The following is an 18,208-nucleotide window of genomic DNA, read 5'->3' on the forward strand; positions in this document are numbered from 1 at the left end:
ACCATCTAGAATCAGTCGTTCGAAATGAGTTATTTATAGAAATGATGTCCCTGAATACCAATACAGCATAGAAGAAGATTAAGAGCCCTGAATATCCTGAGAACCTCTGGAGCCAAGTGTTAATTTACTGCATTCCCCTTTCAGCTCTGCACACACTCCTAACGCAGCCTAACAGAGTAAGTGATAATCACTGTGGGGTCTCTGTTGTGGCTAATTAATACAATAACGGTAACACTTAAAGGCCAGTGCATGGCTAGGAAACTCAAGAGTGTTCACTACGTTGTGAATTTAATCAACGGTTGAGGCTGCCTGTTTAGAACAACGGAAACCTACTAGCTATGCTTTTCCCATGTTTTAATCACAGTATACATTTACAGCCATGCAAATGCACTGCATCTCAGTTCACTACTCAGATGGTATTTTTATACTGTGCTGCTGCTTTTGTTAACCTAAAGTTTAACCCACTAACAATTACGAATAAGAATCTTTCAAATGAATTCAGGTCCAATGCCAGTGCAATGCACCAGCCTTGCACAAAGTACAAGCAAAGTTTATCAAGGGGTAACAGACCCCCTTGAACAGTGCAGAAAACACATCTCACAAAACTCTTTCTGGCTTTCTCCTCAAGGGCACCAATGAGAATCAAACTTCCAATTGGTAATATATTGTCTTTAGATCAGAGCAGTGTGCTGGACTGTCGTGTCTTGTGAAAAAAAAGAAAGATATGTAAGCATAAAAGTAACCACTTTAGAACTAATGAAAAAAAAACAGGCTACACCGTAGACTCAGTCATCAATAGAGATGTGGTAAGCATTGCCTTTCCAGACAGCACTGAGTGAAATAGGGAACAATGCTCTTCACTGTAATTCATGTTTCTAAAGGCTTCAATATTGCTTTACAGAAATGCTAAAAGTCTAGTTGAAAATACTGACTATTTTCTGACTAGGATATATTGCAGAAAACAGGCGGATACATTCAATTATTTTGTTCTTTTTACAGGGAAAATAATGTGACATTCTTATTTAGGAGAGGAGCTGATACAAGTTTTCAAAATCTTCAAACACATTGAGAAAGTCAACCAAGTTTGACTTCTTCGGAACGAGCAGTGAAACACAAACCAGAGGCCGCAAGTGGAAACTAAGTGCATTTAAAACAGAGAACAGGAGGCATTTCTTTAGATAAAGTGTTGAGGAGTGTTGAAGGAGCTACTGATCCACGTTGTTGAAGCTGATACCCTGGCTTCTTTCAACAGCTGGATGAGATCCTGGTTCAATTAGCTACCAACGACCAAATCAGCTGTTGGGCTGAATGACTTTTAACCTTTCTCATGTTCTCAAAGTTTTGGGTTCAGAATGAGTATTTCCGTTAGTCTGATTATGCTTCGTGACAGTGCTACTGTACATCTGGGTAAAGACATGGGCTCACAGCGTGTCTTCAGGTTGTGGAGCAGCATTGAACACAGTCTTCTTGGCTGCAGCTGCATTGCTCAGGCACTGGTTACAGATCTCTTGTAACAGATTCTTCTGGGTTTCAACCAGAAACTCTTCCTATGAAAAGTGAAGAATACAGACGTGTATACTCAACATTGCAAGCAAAATTGCAAATAATGCTTAGGTACAGTATCTCACAGTTTAATGGACTTTGGATTTAACTGACAAAATCTACAAAATTGCAATTTTGTCTGTAAAATCTGAAATGCCACAATGACAGGGAAATGCACAAACAATAAAGGAGAGTTAAATAAATATTAGATAATATGGTTGTAATATTAGATAATATGGATAATGGGGCAGGATGTATGATTAGGATGGGTGTAGCTTTAGCAGTATACAGAAATATAAAGCTTGTATATTTATGATAAAAAAGAAACAGTAATTACATTGACCACACTGACTGGAATTTCTAAAAAAACAAGTCAGAGATCCAAGAACCATACGTTTAGTATATATATACTGTATTTCTCATGCAACAGTGTGTTTTGGGCTGAAAGCATCTTGCATGATTTAATGGACATTTGGAATTAAACAGACACCCTTCCCCCCCATCAGTCCATTAACCTACAAGTTTGCTGACAAAACTTATATATCTTATAGACAATGTGGAGAGAGCAAATAAGAAAGCAGAGAAATTGCCAGGATGTAGAATTTAAAAGTGCAGAATTGGAATGAAGGGATGTTGTGTTAAAATAGTTTTTTGAAAGCACCCTCTCCCTGGGTTACACAAGACTCGCAAATGTGACTTGACTATGGAAAAACCACCAGGAGCCCCATAATAAAGCTCTGTAGGTCTCCACCAGGGCTCTGTGTTACTCTCCAGTCTCACTTTCCTTTCTCGAATGCAAAGCAACCTCTGCACATCATCTGGACCGCAATCCTGTCAGCTGTCAGGGACACACCCAGGAGATTTTATTATTTGTTATTATTTGCTGTGTATTCTATTTTGTGTAAAATTATATTATGCTTATATTCATAAGCCAAAACCCTGGCTTCTTTTAAGAAACAGTTATAGAAAGATCCTTAGATCAATTAGCTACAAACTAGCAAACTGGCTTACTCTTCCTTGTATTATTATTATTATTATTATTATTATTATTATTATTATTATTAACAGTAGTGGTAATATCATAAGTCTTGCCAAGGAAGAAAGGCTACTTAAATATTACTCTACATTCTAAGGTCGTAATGGGTTTAAGAGTTATGCAGTACCTGGATATTTTTTGGATCGCATTTCTTTTTATTAGAAGTTGAGAAGTAAGGAGAAGAAAATAATCTACTGTCACTTTCTTGCTGGTAAGGATTTCTTAAGAAGCCTCACAGATCCACCAGCAGAAACTGGCTTATAAATTGCATTAGCTGTGCATTTCCTCCTCATAAATTATCGCGCACGACGCAGCCCAGTGCCGAGACGCGAGGTGCTGGTGGAGAAGAAGGACCCTGCTTGGAAGCAGTGCTCTCCTGCAGCGTCAACCTCCGACCCAAACTGAGTGAAACCTGCGTGTCTTACAGAAACATGGCACACAAGCTGCCCACTTCCCTACCCCGGCGCTGTCTGCAGCAGAGCAGTTAATAAAGAGATTGATTATGAGACTGTCAGGAAGTGACAGTTGGACAGGGCCGCTCCCCGTGAGTGACAGAGGGCATGCTCCACTTTCACAGCCAAGAACTACACCACCAGTGCAGCGCCGACAGCACCCACACGCCGTGCCAAGACTGCTGGAGGGGGTCTGCAAAGACGCGGCTCTGCCTTCTGTACTGCAAGTGCTGCTGGGGATTTGTTAGTAGCGCCAGAGTTCAGAGACACAGGGTAACCTTTTCCAGTGTGTCACACCAGCCTTGCACAGCTGCCTGCTGTAGCTGGGTCACCTCACGAACAGGCTCGTTTAATTAGCGGAGGGAAAAGAGCCATTTCTAATGGAGAAGAACAGTCTACAATTCAGCTGGGGTACGGACAGCACATTATGATTGACATCACAGATGATGAAAAAGTTCATCAAACATCTGTTAATATGAGGACGAACAGAAGAAGGCTGTAGCGAGAGGTGGACATTCAGCCCATCTAGCGCATGAGGTTTGAGGGGATCAGAAAGAGACCAGGGGAGCACTGTGCAGCTGTGGCTCTTCCCAAGACTGAAATGCTGTGGATTTACTTACTAATGTAAGACAGTGATTTAATAGACTGATTTTTTATTTTTGAATGTTGCAAAGGATCACCAAAAAACAGACAAAATTCAGAGAAATACCAAAAAAACAACAAAGGACTTTTGAGTGAAATATGCAATTTGACAAACCAAAGAGGGGTGGCACAGTGCCGCAGTGGTCAGCATTGCTGTCTCACAGCACTGGGGTCCTGGGTTCAGATCCTGGGGTGCTGTCTGTGTGGAGTTTGCATGTTCTCCCCATGTTCACGTGGGCTTCCTCCAGGTGCTCTGGTTTCCTCCCACAGTCCAAAGACATCCTGGCTGGTTAACTGGCTTCTGGGAAACCTGGCCCTGTGTGTGTGTGTCTGCGATGGACAGCAGTCCTGTCCAGTCTGTAACCTGCTTGGCGTCTGCTGCTTGTGGGGTTTGGCTCCGGCTCACCAGAAACCCTCAGTTAGAAGAAGCGGTAAAGAAATGGATGGACAACATGAGGACCCACAGCAATTCAACTGGGAAATCAGAGGTCTAAAACTTTGAGGGCAAGGACTACATTGCAATTTTCTGATTAGAGATCATAGTAGCGGAAAATCAGTAACTTCTTAATCATAACCCCATCACTTTATATCATGGGCTACAAAGCAGTTGGAATTATTATGATGCCATTCAGATATATTCTGAAATACTATACAAATACTGTATATCTTGAATCCCATAACTCATTCCATGCCATATACTGTAGTTCAAAATAACTTACAATATACTTATTATAATATCCATCTACAGAATGGAAACTCAGGGGTTTTTATCTGTTATTCTAAACATTTACAGAAATGTCGGTAATACCAAAAGGAACCTGATGTTTTGACATCTGTCTTCACCAATGTGCTTATCAATTTCAACACCTTTTTTTCTGGCCATGCTGACATACGCAATTAAGAACATTTGCATCTAGGCACATGAACTAATAATAGAGGACACCCCTTGAAAGGGGATTGCTAGCAAGTCTACAGTATACACTGTAATTAAACATTTAACACTTCACACGTATGTGTAAACAAGCTCTAGCTCTCCCCAGCACTGCGCTGCTGTGCCTTGTGCTGTTGAAGCCAGTTCCAGCACGATGCGGATCTGCAGGCTCGCTCGTAGACGCGATGCCTGTCTACCTCGTGTACCTGCCTTTCCCCAAGCTCTTTTAATGAAACACAACTGCTTGGGATGCCACAGAAGCAGGTGGTGGAAGTGTATGGATCCAAGGATTCCTTCTCCTGCTTGTGATCCCTGGGCTGCTCACACAGCGCTCCGACACTGCACAGCTCAAAGGGAACGTGTGAAAAGAACCTCAGAATAACAGAAAACAACAGGGCTTGTTGTCTTCAAAAGCATCAAAACAGCTACAGTAAAATATTCAATGACCACTCACATGACCACCATTAAAGACCAGGGCGGTCTGGAGCAGGCAAGAATGAAAAGGCTCAGAAGCCTTATTGTGTCTTGTTTTGAACACACAGAGTGTGAAGAGCTTGATACCATAGTATCTTTCGTAAGTTAGGGTTTATCGCTTATTTTCGCTTCTATAACCTTTTACATTTCACACCCGATTAAGTTTGGGAAGGATCAATAGCCTTGTGTGAAGAGAAAGCCTATTAAGAGACGGAGACATTTTAAATGGCACAGATGAGGGGAGTATTTCACACCAAAGAGGAAGTTGCACATCTACTGCAAAGGCAACACAGATGGACAGCTGCCTTTATGGCTGTGGCTTACACTGGCACAATGCCATGGGCACAGACTCCCTTTGTTTGCCAGGCTACTAAACTAATAGAGATGAAACCAGGTTCCCGCTGGCTTCATATTATAAAGTCATTAATGAATACAAATAACATGTTTTGCATACTGGCATAAAAGGGCTGGTCTAAAACCAGCTGAGTCTGTAGTGTGAAAAGTTTAAGGCCTTAAAATTATATCGAGACATTGTGGCACGCTACGTTCTTTACAGAACAGTCCTTTTTTAATTGTTGTTTTTTTATAATGCATTCTGAACCTGACAGGCTGGGAAATAATAATATACTCTTAGGACTGGTATGTATGTTCTAATATATATTTCTAACATGCATTATCTTTGCTTACTTGAGAAATTGATGTATTTTCTACAGTACTTCTATAATGCCTACAGTAAGATGCCAATATTTGGTTTTAAAGCCTGATGTTATTCAAAAATTACTTAAATTTGTCAGAATTGCCATACTGCATGACTGTTGTGTGTTTCTATAATAGTCTTCACATGCCTTTCTGTATGATCTTTGTGTTATTTACAATTTCTGATGCACAATGCCTATGAAAGCACGAGTCATTTATGCCCTTCTCTCATAGCAGTGGGTTTGGCAGCTAAACTAGCTCATTTGTTACTACTGCATTGTTACTACCCATATAAATCCTTATAAATGAAGATACTGTGCAATTATTACAGGAGATAAAACTACCGCTCAGGAAAAGCAAACTAGAACCTATTACATCTGTGTCCAGAAATAACTGTGTCTTACAATTCTAGTACCATAAGATGAAATCAGTAAAAATATATTTTTATAGAGCTTAACAAGAACTGCAATGCCTATAATGTTAATATTACAATAACTAGTACACATTGAAGGTTATCAGAAATAATCACTTAAGGTTTGACTAATGGCATTTAGGCACACTGTGTTTTTCACTTAACCTTCATATGCATTATAGCAATTGCACCTTCTGTCTATAAAATCTTTCTGTTCCATAGATGTGCTCTCGCATTTATCCTGTTGCTGTGTTTTTGTTTCCTTTTGAATTAGCACAGCTTTGCTTGTGATGAAAAACATCTGCATTCCAGATTCATTTAAACATGCCTGACAAAGGGTGACACTTGGAAGCGTATCAGTGCTGCTCACTGTCTTCAGAGGCATGGATTCAAAACACCTGAACAGGTCCGTTCCGAATCCAGCAGACTCTGCGCCGTGCCTCCGTGAATCTGCTTCTCGATGGGGAGGTGTGTCTATGTTTTCTTCATTGCTTCATTACGTAATGAATGAAATAAAAAGCTATTAATGCTTCTAAGCATTAAGTTGGTTTAGATTTTTTTTTAAATGTGTACATAGGTCAAGAGGAGGAAAAAGACATCTGCACATATTTGCACACAACACAAATATAAGGTCATGTTGAAATATGTATGTGTAAATGGCTGGGCTGTCCCTCTCACTATATACATGGACATACAGGATACGTGTGGACTTGTGTGTGTGCATGAGTGTCTATGGAGAACAACAGAGATGAAAAAGGCTACTTTGGAAATTCTCTGATAATTGGCTTCTTAAAAGGGGCTCATTTTTAACTATGTCACTGCGCCCGGTGGATGACAATTAATCTGTTTTTCAATGTTTTCTTGGCATCTGTGCCAATTACTTTATATGCTAATATATGTAAATTACTAAACATTTTATATGCCAGTTACAAGTATAGGCAAGCAACATTTTTTAAATTAAATTTTATTCTTTAAGCACATCAATTCAGGGATTAGTTTACATTTTCAAGACTATATATTTTTTGCTTTTGGATATTATTTCTGTGACATGATAAGGTGTCTCCTCTTAAAACAAGAAATTTCTGTGGACTTTTGTTATTCCTGAAGTTCAGTTGTGGCTTATTAACTATTTCTACTCGTAGGCATAATTCTCCAAATTGCTCTCAGAGCATCCTTTCAACTTTTTGCTTTTTTTTTGTTAAAACCAGCTCAAGATTTGTGAGATTTTTATTTTATTGAGATTAATTCATGTAAGTAGATAAAACAAATGCCAACTGTATTAAAGCATCTATTAATATCCATAAAAATAATTGATCAGTCTTTGCTAGATAACACTTAAGGCTTGTTTTGCCTCTAAGAATACAATGAAAATATTTATGGATATTTCTAACAGCATCTTATTTTAGTTTACACAATGCCATTCATAATATTACAGACATTGGCTCTGTCATTTGCTGAATATTTTTCTAGTTAAACCATTTTTCCAAATATATTCAACATAAATCTTTAAGCAATTTGAATTTATTGCCTTATTCAGTAATTTCTGCTCGTTTTGTATGTGTATATTATACTTCGAAACCTTTTTACTGGAAAGGGGGACGACTTCACTCTTAAGTAAATGTTAATGAATGCACTTATCCATATGACTATGCTTTTTTCTTACATAAATAGCTATAATTAATGTTACATTACGTTTTTTCTTTCTCCCTAGGGAACCTGCATCAAGATACAAAGATGCTGTAAGCACATTCTCCTCCATTGTCTTGTGATTGTTTGAGTATTTTCATTACAGAAAGGAATTTGCTTTACTCAACCCTAGATGTCACTGTTGTATTCAAAATGACATTAAGGAAGCACAATAAGAATGCCTTTCTGTCTTTAATACTGTACAATGTTTCTCTTTGTGTGTGCTAGAGCTGCTATGTGAAACTTTGAAAGAACTGTATCAATTGTGGTAAACTATCATTCAGAGTTTTCATTTGGAAATGTTCATGAACAGCTTCTCACAGAGGCTTAATTTTAAGACAGAAAAAAAACAATGTTGGCTCCTATTTAGGTGCTGTAATAAACCATGTTGAAATCATTGTATTTACAAGGAAAGCAATGATGCTTGCTGCCTTAAACAGTAATTGTAAATGCTTTTCTGATCAAAATATTAATTTATTTTCCTGTTTTGTTAGAAATTAATCACTGATTCAAGCTTTGAGTTTACTGTCTTTTGGAAATGAAACACATCAAGGTCAAAGAAAACCATATAGAACAGGAATATAAAAATAAAACTACCTTGTTCTTCATGTCACCCTGTTTTGCATATCATCCTCTTTGACTTTGCTGATTTAAAAGAAACATACTGAAAAGGTTCCTTTCACACTTGACTTTTACAGATAAAACCTGTTAGGTAATTGCTTTCATCATAAGTAGACAGACAAAATCTATACCTGTTGGGGAAAGAAGTGTTCAGCCCAAGGGACTTAGTCTAAGACATTAGACTAAGATAACATAAGATTCAGGGGTTTCCAATCTGAGACCCAAACTAAAACCAGGTACAGAAAAAATGAATTAGCACAAAGCCACTTATTTCTTGATAATTCAGCTAAAAAGCAGTGTTCATGAGAACAGAGGGGAAGATGCAGTGCTGTCAGATAAAAATGATTTTAGATAGTGTGACCTGCTGGATTTCTAAACAAACGCTTCCTGCCCTGTAATTCGAGACAGGCCTCCGGAGCCCCAGCACAGACACCGCAGGCTGCAGCCGCCAGCGCACACTGCCCCCCTCGGCTAGCCTTTCTAATGGCACACTTCACACAGGGAGAAAGATGGCCCTGCCAGCCAGTCGCTTCACTCATCAGGCTGATATTATATGCTGCAGACCGAATCTGTAGGTGCTATCCCCTTCGGATAAGGGCTCTGCACTGTAATGTTTCTGCCCACTTCGCTCCTGTATGCTTTGTAGCATTTCTTAACAGTTTAACAGCTGTGTGAAATCTCACACTCTCACCTCTGTAATTAAGGTAGGCTTTTGTGCTGAGGAGAGTCCTAATTCACTGTGATTATCAGAGCTCAACACAGCCCACCACTGCGGCCTCAGCAGGGTTTGAAACACGTGTGGATAGCGGCGGCCACGGCCAATTTAATTGATCTGCTCAATTGGAAATTTAGGGATTGTTACACTTGAAATTAGTATTTTGGCCTCTTGCTTACTAAGGACAAAAAAAAATTAAAAATTACAAACAAACCCGATGCTGACTGCTCCTGGTCACCAACATTCAGAGAAACACCTGTAGCAGGGCTCGAAGGAACATCACGAGCACTGGCTGTCTGAATGGTCTTATGCTGTAACTGGAATTTAAAACAAATACAACGTCTGTAAACTTACAGCGTCCAGGCTGGACCTTTTCAAAGCACTCACTGGATTGTACAGGACTTTTTTACAAAGACACTCACGTCAAAAATAGGTCATCCATACTGATTTAAAAAATATAGAGCAAAATATGAAAATCACATATTCATTTCAATTAAAACTGTTCTTTAAAGTTTTATTATTTTATTTTACCAGATAAGATTATGGAGAACACATTTATCTGTGAAGGGTCACTTGGGTTTTCACTGGAGCACTCCAAGTGAAGAACCTTGCTCAAGAGTATGACAGCAGCATCCCAGCTGGAATATAAACCCACAGCAAAAACACTGCCAGGACACAAGAATCCCAGACACATGAACATGCCTACAAGTTAACCAATCAAAAGGTAGTAATAACGGGGAAGTAATCCTTTCTCATTATCTACAGTATATCATCATATGATCTCATGGAGATTCTGTAGCCAGCCAACCAATTACTTTCACAAATGAGTAACACTCTGACAGCAGTTCAAGTCATACAGTCACACAAAGGAAAACGTTATGTAACAGTGGCATGAAGCAGGACAAAGTAAAACAATTGCTTTTTGAGAAGGTTTTTCAAAATGGACTTGGACAAAAAGTCAAGGCTTTACAGAATGATTCAGCACAAAATAAAAACACCACTCCATGCGACAACATTGAGGTATCTGGACAAACCAGACATCAGTGAGAGGATGCAGGCTGTTCAATCCACTTCTCAAGTAAGCAAACACATCACACATCAATAACTGTAGAAAACCTGATAAAGACTTTGACAAGTATTCTGTTACCTAATGAATCAAAAGCTCAACTGTTTCCAAAGCAGTGACCTGACGTTACAGGGAGATAAAACAACAACGCCTTCGACAACAGCTCTTTGTTTGGGCACAGTGGAGGTCACACTATGGTGAGATCCTGCCTTAGCTCTTCAGGAGACAAAAGCCTCAAAGATGGAAGGAAAATCGAATGCAGCAAAGTACCCCGACTGCTAACTGTAAAATGACAGTAGGCTCATCAGCTGCACCCTAGCACCTTAGAAAGAAAAAGTTCTGAATCGGATGCTATCTCATGAGCTAAACTAATCCTTTGGGATTTTTACAAGTGCGTGAGAGAGAAGCAGAGGCTACTGGGAAAACCCACAAATTTGAAAGCACTCAGTGGAAGAAACGGACGGATGCAGACCACTCCTCCAAAGCTACAAATGTTTGTGCGCTGCAAGAGAAAGTACTTCTCTTAAGTGGTGATATACGTCATGTTTTAGAAGAAAATACTTTTATCTTGGACTGCAGAATTAGTCTATTCTGTACTGCATTTTAATGCAACAGATGTTCAAAAGGAAGAGTGCGAAAACAAGACCTACAGTAAGGTCAAGCTCAGATGTGTGTCACTCCAGCTTCCTCTAGGCTTTAATGAATCATTCCCATGCACAGTAGGAAGATTACTTGGTGATGACGCCAGAGCACCATCTGTAAGTAAGTGGAATGAGTGCAGTAATCCTCTCACTGCAGGTTACACTACCGGAACAGTGCTGTCTCAGGGAGGGATAGCAAGCATGGGTCACTGCAGGAGATGTGGCTCTCTCCGTAGGAGTCACCTGTATGAAATGCAAAGACCTTCCAAAGGGACAGGAAGACTGCAAACAATTATTTTTCTTCCTGCTGAATTTAAGTAAAATGGAGATCAATTTATTGCATCATAAGAACATAAGAAAGGCTGCAAATGAGAGGAGGCTGTTTGACCCACCTTATTTGTCTGGTAGTTTAATAATTCCAAAGTTCTATTAAGCCACTTCTTAAAGGAGTCTGTGGAGTCACTGTTGTGAAAATCCACAGCTCTCTGTGTAAACGTTTACTATTTTCCATTTCAGATTAATTACTTTTTAGTCATCAGGTGTCACATGATGTCCTTGTTTTTTTACTGAGCCTGCCATGGTTCTCCAAGTGTACCCTATGTACACTCCTCAGGAGATGATATATCCTCTCAGTCTTTGTTCCAGTCCCTTTAGCCTGTCTGTCTGTTTATGACAATCCCCTGACCCCGAGGAACATTCTTGTTACTCCTCTTTCAACTTTAAGGCTATAATATCCTTTATGTAGTATGATGATGAAATCTGAACACAATGATGAGATTTTAAATCACTGTAAAGATAAAGCAAATCTTCCTTTGACTTTAATTTCACACTTTTCGCTATATATCCAAGTATTCTGTTTTTTATTGTTCCTGCACATTGTTTTGATAAGGACAAAGAGGAATCTTCATAAATACCCAGAACCCTTTCACACAAGTCATCCTGCAGCTCAGAATCACCCATGTGACTTGCATTGTATAAGATCCTAATTCCAGCATAGAGCCCTTTGCTCTTGTCAACAGTAGCTTGCCAATACCCAGCCTGTGATTGTGCTCATGTCCATTTGTAAGTCTCTGATGCCACTTCTGGGTTTGCTTGTCCCCTCTATTTTGCATAATCTACATTTAACTAGCTACGCTACTGTATGGTTAGGGACTCTGAATCTGAGGGTCCTGGGTCCAAGTTGTAGGTGGGACACTGCTTTTATACCTGTGAGCAGGATACTTGGCACAAATTACTCCAGTAAATGTCCTGCTGTATAAATGGATCTCCAGGTCATCATTATAAATGAGAATTTGTTCTCAACTGACTTGTAAACTTGAATTAAGGACTGAATAAAGATGACTTAAGATGACTCACTTTTTCCCATTTGCTAACTAGTTTTCAGATCAGGTGTGATCAGATCACCTTAGATTCCTACAGATTTCAAAGTTAAGAATTAAAATTTTATGAGAGGCTACATCACATTGTATTGTTTTCATTCTGAATACCAAATCAATGTGTTTTACACACATTACGAGTAAATCAGAAAGTTGCTATTGACTTTAACAAAATGGCCTAGGTTGATTCACTTTACTGGTTATTATCCTGTATTAGATACAATATCAAAACCTCTTGTGATTGTAAGAAAAAGAGGCAAATACAGAATAAGTTATTTTTGTATTATGTCCAACATGGGGCAAATGCTTTAAACATACAAAGATATAAAGAAAGGCCTTGACAATAGTCACCGTGCTTTTTGCTTCAGGTGTCAGTGTAGTCTGCCCTCACCCTGTCCTGCCCCTCTGTCTGAAGGCTAGCAAAACAGGACTGTCACTCAGATGACCTTTCCCAGCCTCCCTGGGCAGAGCTCATCTGTCTGGCAGGTTTCTCCCTGGACTCACACAGATCCATCACAGTGCAAAAAATGCTGCTCCTTTCAGGATGCACAGACCACACCACACAGAGGAGTGGGTTTGCTGAGGGGCACTGAAAGATCACACATACGAAATGGTACCTAATGGAAATCACAATAAAAATAAAAGAAATCAAAGCTACTTAACTCAAGAGAAGCCTAGAAATGCAGTTGGTGGATATTTTAAACGGGATGAGTACTACGGGCCAATTCACTCATCCATGACCATCAATTTTTTGTTTGGCCACAGTGGCTCCTAAGAAGTGAAAGTCAGGTTGAAGTACTGTCTCATACTGTACATTACTGACTTCCAAACATCCCTGGGAGAAGGGCACAGGTGAACAACAGAACCCATCTTTGTCTGGCTAATGACTTCATCAAGGTCATTAAAGGAGGCACTTTTATGGCGTTTTATATTAAGAACCTGGAAAAGACAATTATATTTAGCCTTTAGAAAAACTTTTAAAGTGTATATTTTAACTGTGTATGAGAACAGCAGGTCTCTTTTTGTATCTTTGTACAGATTCTGAACCTCGCTTTAGTTTATCATCTGCTTGAGGGACAGAAGGAAAATGATGTTTAAGCTATAATTTCAATCCTTTCTCAGGCTTTGAGAGCTTCTTTGAGAAAAACCTTTTTTATGAAATATCATTGAGCATGTAATTAATTGATTAATTGACTATTTGAATGACTGATTGGTTGGCATTCTAATGACCCTCATGTATACATGTAAGTTATTGTGAACATCAATCACATACACACTCTTATGATGATATAAAATGTCAAGAGTTTTTATTTCTCTTTATTTGCGTCGTTGGACGGGACTTACTCCCATCTGCTTCTCAGTCTGCCTGGCCTACCTGGTGGACTGAAGGCAAGTAATCCACCAAGCATGGAACAGACAATACAGCTAAACAACAAACCTTGCATGTTCTACAAGGAAACACAGTCCAACCTGCCCAAAGCTACCTGCATTTTATAAATGTTGGTCAGCGTTTGCAAATATACAATAGTTTACCTGTTTCCTTAAATGGGTGAAATAAAAATGGGAAAAAAGGACAAAACAATTAAAAAAAGCCTTTTTGCTGTCAGCTTAAATGCATACAAATTGCCGTTGATGAGCTCTTTATTGGACTAACATTTATCTAGTAATATCCCAAGCTTTTAAAACCACTGAGACCCCACTCTTCAGGTGTTCATTTGAATAGAAAGAGCTGAATGAGTGTTTCTGTAATTGATCCCCTGAGTATAGAATGTCTAGTCCTGCAGAACCAACATTTTCCCAATTACTGATATTTTTTCCCTTCCTCTTCAAATCACTGTGCTGCAGAATTAGACTAATTTTTTGAATAATTTCACTTAAACTTATTTTTATAACAGAAATAGCATACATTACAAACAACATACACATATATGTTTTAACGTGTCTCTTCATTCTTGTAAGACTGAAGTGCTGTGGGGTGTAACGTGGGCAATATTCAGTCCTAATGCCACCCTGCTCCAGGTCAGACTGGCAGCAGACCTTCACTTTCACACCTGAGACATCCATCTTTCTCGGGCACTTTAAAGCAGCAGCACCTGGAGTACAGAGAAGCTGGTAAAATGGTCCAATTAAGCTAATAATGATTTAATGTAGCTCATCAAGAGCGAAGTTGGAATAAAAACCTGCAGACACACTACCCCTGCTGGAACATGACTGGACAGGCCAGTCTTACACTTTTCTATGTACTGTTTTCACCAGGAATGCCCAGTCCTTACATTCCAACTCATCTCTCTTCACAAGCTGGTTGTTGCCTTAGCTGGACCAATCTACAGGTGCTGCTGCTTTAAGGAGACCTTGAAGAGCTGCAGATACCACCCCTCCAGGACCAGGATTCCACACGGTCCTGCTGGCTGTCAGCGCAGTGCTGTTACTCAAAGAACATGAGCAAAACAGAATACGTTGCATGTCCAGGGGGACATAAGGGAGGAAATGTAATCTACACAATACCACTTCTGGAATATTCTTAAAAGGACTTTGAACATTTAAGTATAATATTAAATACTGAGACACATCTCATGTGCTCACTAGAGTATTTTATATTAGTGTTACAATATTGTTATGACCTTGAAGAGCTTAATTATAATCACGCAAGATCAGTTCCTAAGGCAATAGAAGTTTTTTGAAAACAGAAATCAAAAGAAAACAGTACAAAACTAGTGGAAAATAATTGCTTGACAGAAAGAGAATAAAAAATAATTCTCTTTGGTTAAAATGACTCTCTGTTAGATGTGTATTTGTTTCTGTCTCCTTTCCAAAATGACATCTTGATTTTAAATGTTTTTGAAAGGTGGGTTTGCACAACAACCAAGTCTTCTGCTAAAGACTGTGCATGTCACAGGCAGAGGGAAACAGTCATGGTGCTCAGGTGACCAACTTCACAAAACATCAAAAGAACTGCCACAAAAATAGTCAATTTCATATACATCTAGCACAAGATATAAATATGAAGTAATAATACAGACAATTAAACGTGTTATACCCCTGATGGAGACAGATTAAAAGAGATGTAGCCACTTCTTTGGGTTTCAGAGACACTGTCTTCCTATTATCTCTCAAATGGGGTTTCTGGATACATTCTAGTAGGGGATTCTCCTGAAACAGCAGTAGGTTGCATCTTGGCTGAATAACTATCACCTTGGCTATAGATGATATATTTGACTATTTCCTGAATGATCATCTCAAATCATCACATATCTACTGTACCATTATTTTGAGGCAAAGAGTGTTTGGCTTAAAAAATAAAATGAGCTAAACTGAGACAAATCTGATGCTATGCCCACAGGCTCCCAACATCAAAGTTCCTAACTTCAGTGTTGTTATTGATGGTTGTGAAATAAAGCCCTTGATCAAAGTTAGAAATCTTGGTGTTACTTTTTATTCTGTTTGTCAGTTGAAGCACATGTTAGGAACTTCACAAGTGTATCTTTCTTCCATCTGCAAAACACTGCTTGATTATATCTTTGCTGTCTTTGCCTATGTGATGCTAAAAAAAGCTCTACATGCTTTTATTTCATAGACATTAGACTTTTGTAACAGCTTTCTTATTGGGGGATTTAAGGTACTGAAAAGGCTTCAGAATGTCAAGAAACCCGTGACCTTTGGGTCAACTAAAACAACTCTGCAGCTGCACATACTGTAACTCCATTCCCATGTCACTGTCAATAGCACAGGTACCCAGCAAGATTCAGAGTGGACTTATTGTATGAGTAGAGTCCAACTCTTAATCTGAGATCTGCTGATTTAGTGCTGCGTGCTGAAGACCAGCCCTCACAGTGGACAACAGATCCTCTTGTGGGCAGCTTCACATCTGTTTTTTTCATTAAGCTATTGATGCAAATTTTAATTTTACCCCCGGGTTTTACTTTACAGGGTTAATTTATTGTGCTTTTTTCTTTGTCTTTTTACTTCTGTTTACCATGTGCAATCTCAAGAGAAACACACTCTTACTGCCTCACCTGTACATCTGTAACAAAACAATAATGTAAAAATTGATATTTTGAACTAGGAAAAACATTTATTCACTCTGTTTAGTTATACAAATGAATGTGTTGGGAACAACTGTCAAGAACTACAAATTATTAAATTAAGAACTATGTAGTTTAATTATTTTGTAAACTGTTTCATATTTCCAAGCCAACATGCTGAAGTCAGAGCACCCTGTACAGTAAGAAACCTAAGCAGCTGGAGCAAAGCATCTTGAATAACTACACAAACTACACTTCTGCAAGGTTTCTGATTCTATTCTTTAAAATATTATTTCATATTATTCTACCACAGCAAGGTAAAGTGAATATGATATCTATTGCACTGAATATTAAAAACAAACTCTGAGGGACAGAGCTTACAGAAATGACAGTTAAGTCACTTTGTCACTATTTTTCCAGCCAGAAACACACACTGCCTCAGTATAATGAAAAATAGAGACCTGATGACACGGCTCATTCTGCTACACTCTACTGCTCCCACTGCTCTGTCACTCCACTATGCTTTGCAGCATGTTAAAAAAAATTATAAGCATATTTCTATAAAGGACACATTTATCACACATTCACAAAACATCAGGACAAAGGATACAGGGTATCCTTAAACTGCTTCTAAGAATGCTAATAAACAGGAGAACAAGGAGTCCGAGAAGATAAGAGTGAATAGAAAGCAAACTTTTTTTAAGGATGGGTAGAAAATACCGAAACAAGCAACCTAGAAGCACAGTCAAAAACACAGTGAAAGAATTAAAAGAACTCTGACTCCAACACAAACAGCAGCTATAACATGCACCTGACATTGCCCAATGCAAGGCTGAGCATTCTTTTGTCTTTCTTTCTAAATCCAGCTCTAATCAAAGATGTTAAACTTCCAACATGTGGCACTGCCTGAGACAGCACATCGCACCACATGTTCAGACAGTGTCAGTGTGAAAGCCACGCTCGCTGTGTCAGCCTGCAGAGGCAGCAGCAACAGCAACATGAACAAAGCCCTTGTAGTTGAGGAGGTGCTGTCCTCTAACTGCTGTTGAGTGACACATTGTTTTGAGAATGCTGTGGGCATTTCGGCTCTCTGCGACGTGGGCTGGGGTGCCATGTCCCCTCTTCCTTAAGCCTGCCCCTGAAACGCAGTGAACAGCTGGCTTGAGTCTGTCCACTTGGACATTACAACCATGACTTTATTAGAGGTACCCAGGATAACAGCTGATCCTTTTCCGGGGTCCTGTCATGGTGATGTCTTCATCTCTAACCGGAGCAGACGCCAGCTCCTGGCAGCTACTGAAGGTGACAACAAATCCAATTAGCTCCTCTCCATGGCGCCCGTGCAGGCAGGGACAGCGTGACAAGGCCCGAGACTGCTACACTCCACACAGCGGGGAACATCCTCTACAGCGCAGTCGCTCCAGCTGGAGTTACTGAGAATCGGACCCCGCTTTGCAGTGCCTGACTGTTGACAAAAAAAAAACCATGCTCGAAGCAGACGGACTCCAGCGAAACACGTAGCGGCACGAAGTAACACTAATAACCTTCTGTTGAAAGGTGATAGTGCTAATTCATGGCACTGTGTTATCAAATGCAATTTATAACTGTGAACTGTAAGTTCTGTTAGCACAGCATGACCTTGTGGAATTGAAAAAAAATGCAAAGAACTGAAAGGAAAGTACTTAGAAATGAAAGCTCAGACTTCTAAGCATCTCTCTTTAGTTGATGGAAACTGTTCAAGTTAAAAAACTGCCTGCTGCTTATTTGCAGCCAGCATTGTTTTGTTTACAAAGTATAAGCTTGATGCAAACTTCAGGTAAGCAGTTTTGAACTTCATGATACTTTCTTAAATTATACTGCAGACTGTATATTGTTCTGAAGTATTCTGATGCATTT

The 18,208-nt window shown here is 39.3% G+C and overlaps 1 protein-coding gene across 1 annotated transcript in view; it reads right to left on the reverse strand.

Annotated features, from left to right (window-relative positions):
- Positions 1-1,421: 1,421 nt before the first annotated feature.
- The window catches only part of LOC148827921 (protein phosphatase 1 regulatory subunit 37), a 50,163-nt gene continuing 33,376 nt past the window's right edge, over positions 1,422-18,208 (reverse strand). Inside the window, exon 11 of the mRNA XM_088926086.1 lies at positions 1,422-1,547. Within this exon, the coding sequence (XP_088782212.1) occupies positions 1,422-1,547 (126 nt within the window). The remainder of the gene's footprint in view (positions 1,548-18,208) is intronic.

This window comes from Atractosteus spatula, chromosome 9 (assembly GCF_055471065.1).
Source record: "Atractosteus spatula isolate fAtrSpa1 chromosome 9, fAtrSpa1.hap1, whole genome shotgun sequence".
In the NCBI taxonomy this organism is placed as follows: Eukaryota; Metazoa; Chordata; class Actinopteri; order Semionotiformes; family Lepisosteidae; genus Atractosteus; species Atractosteus spatula.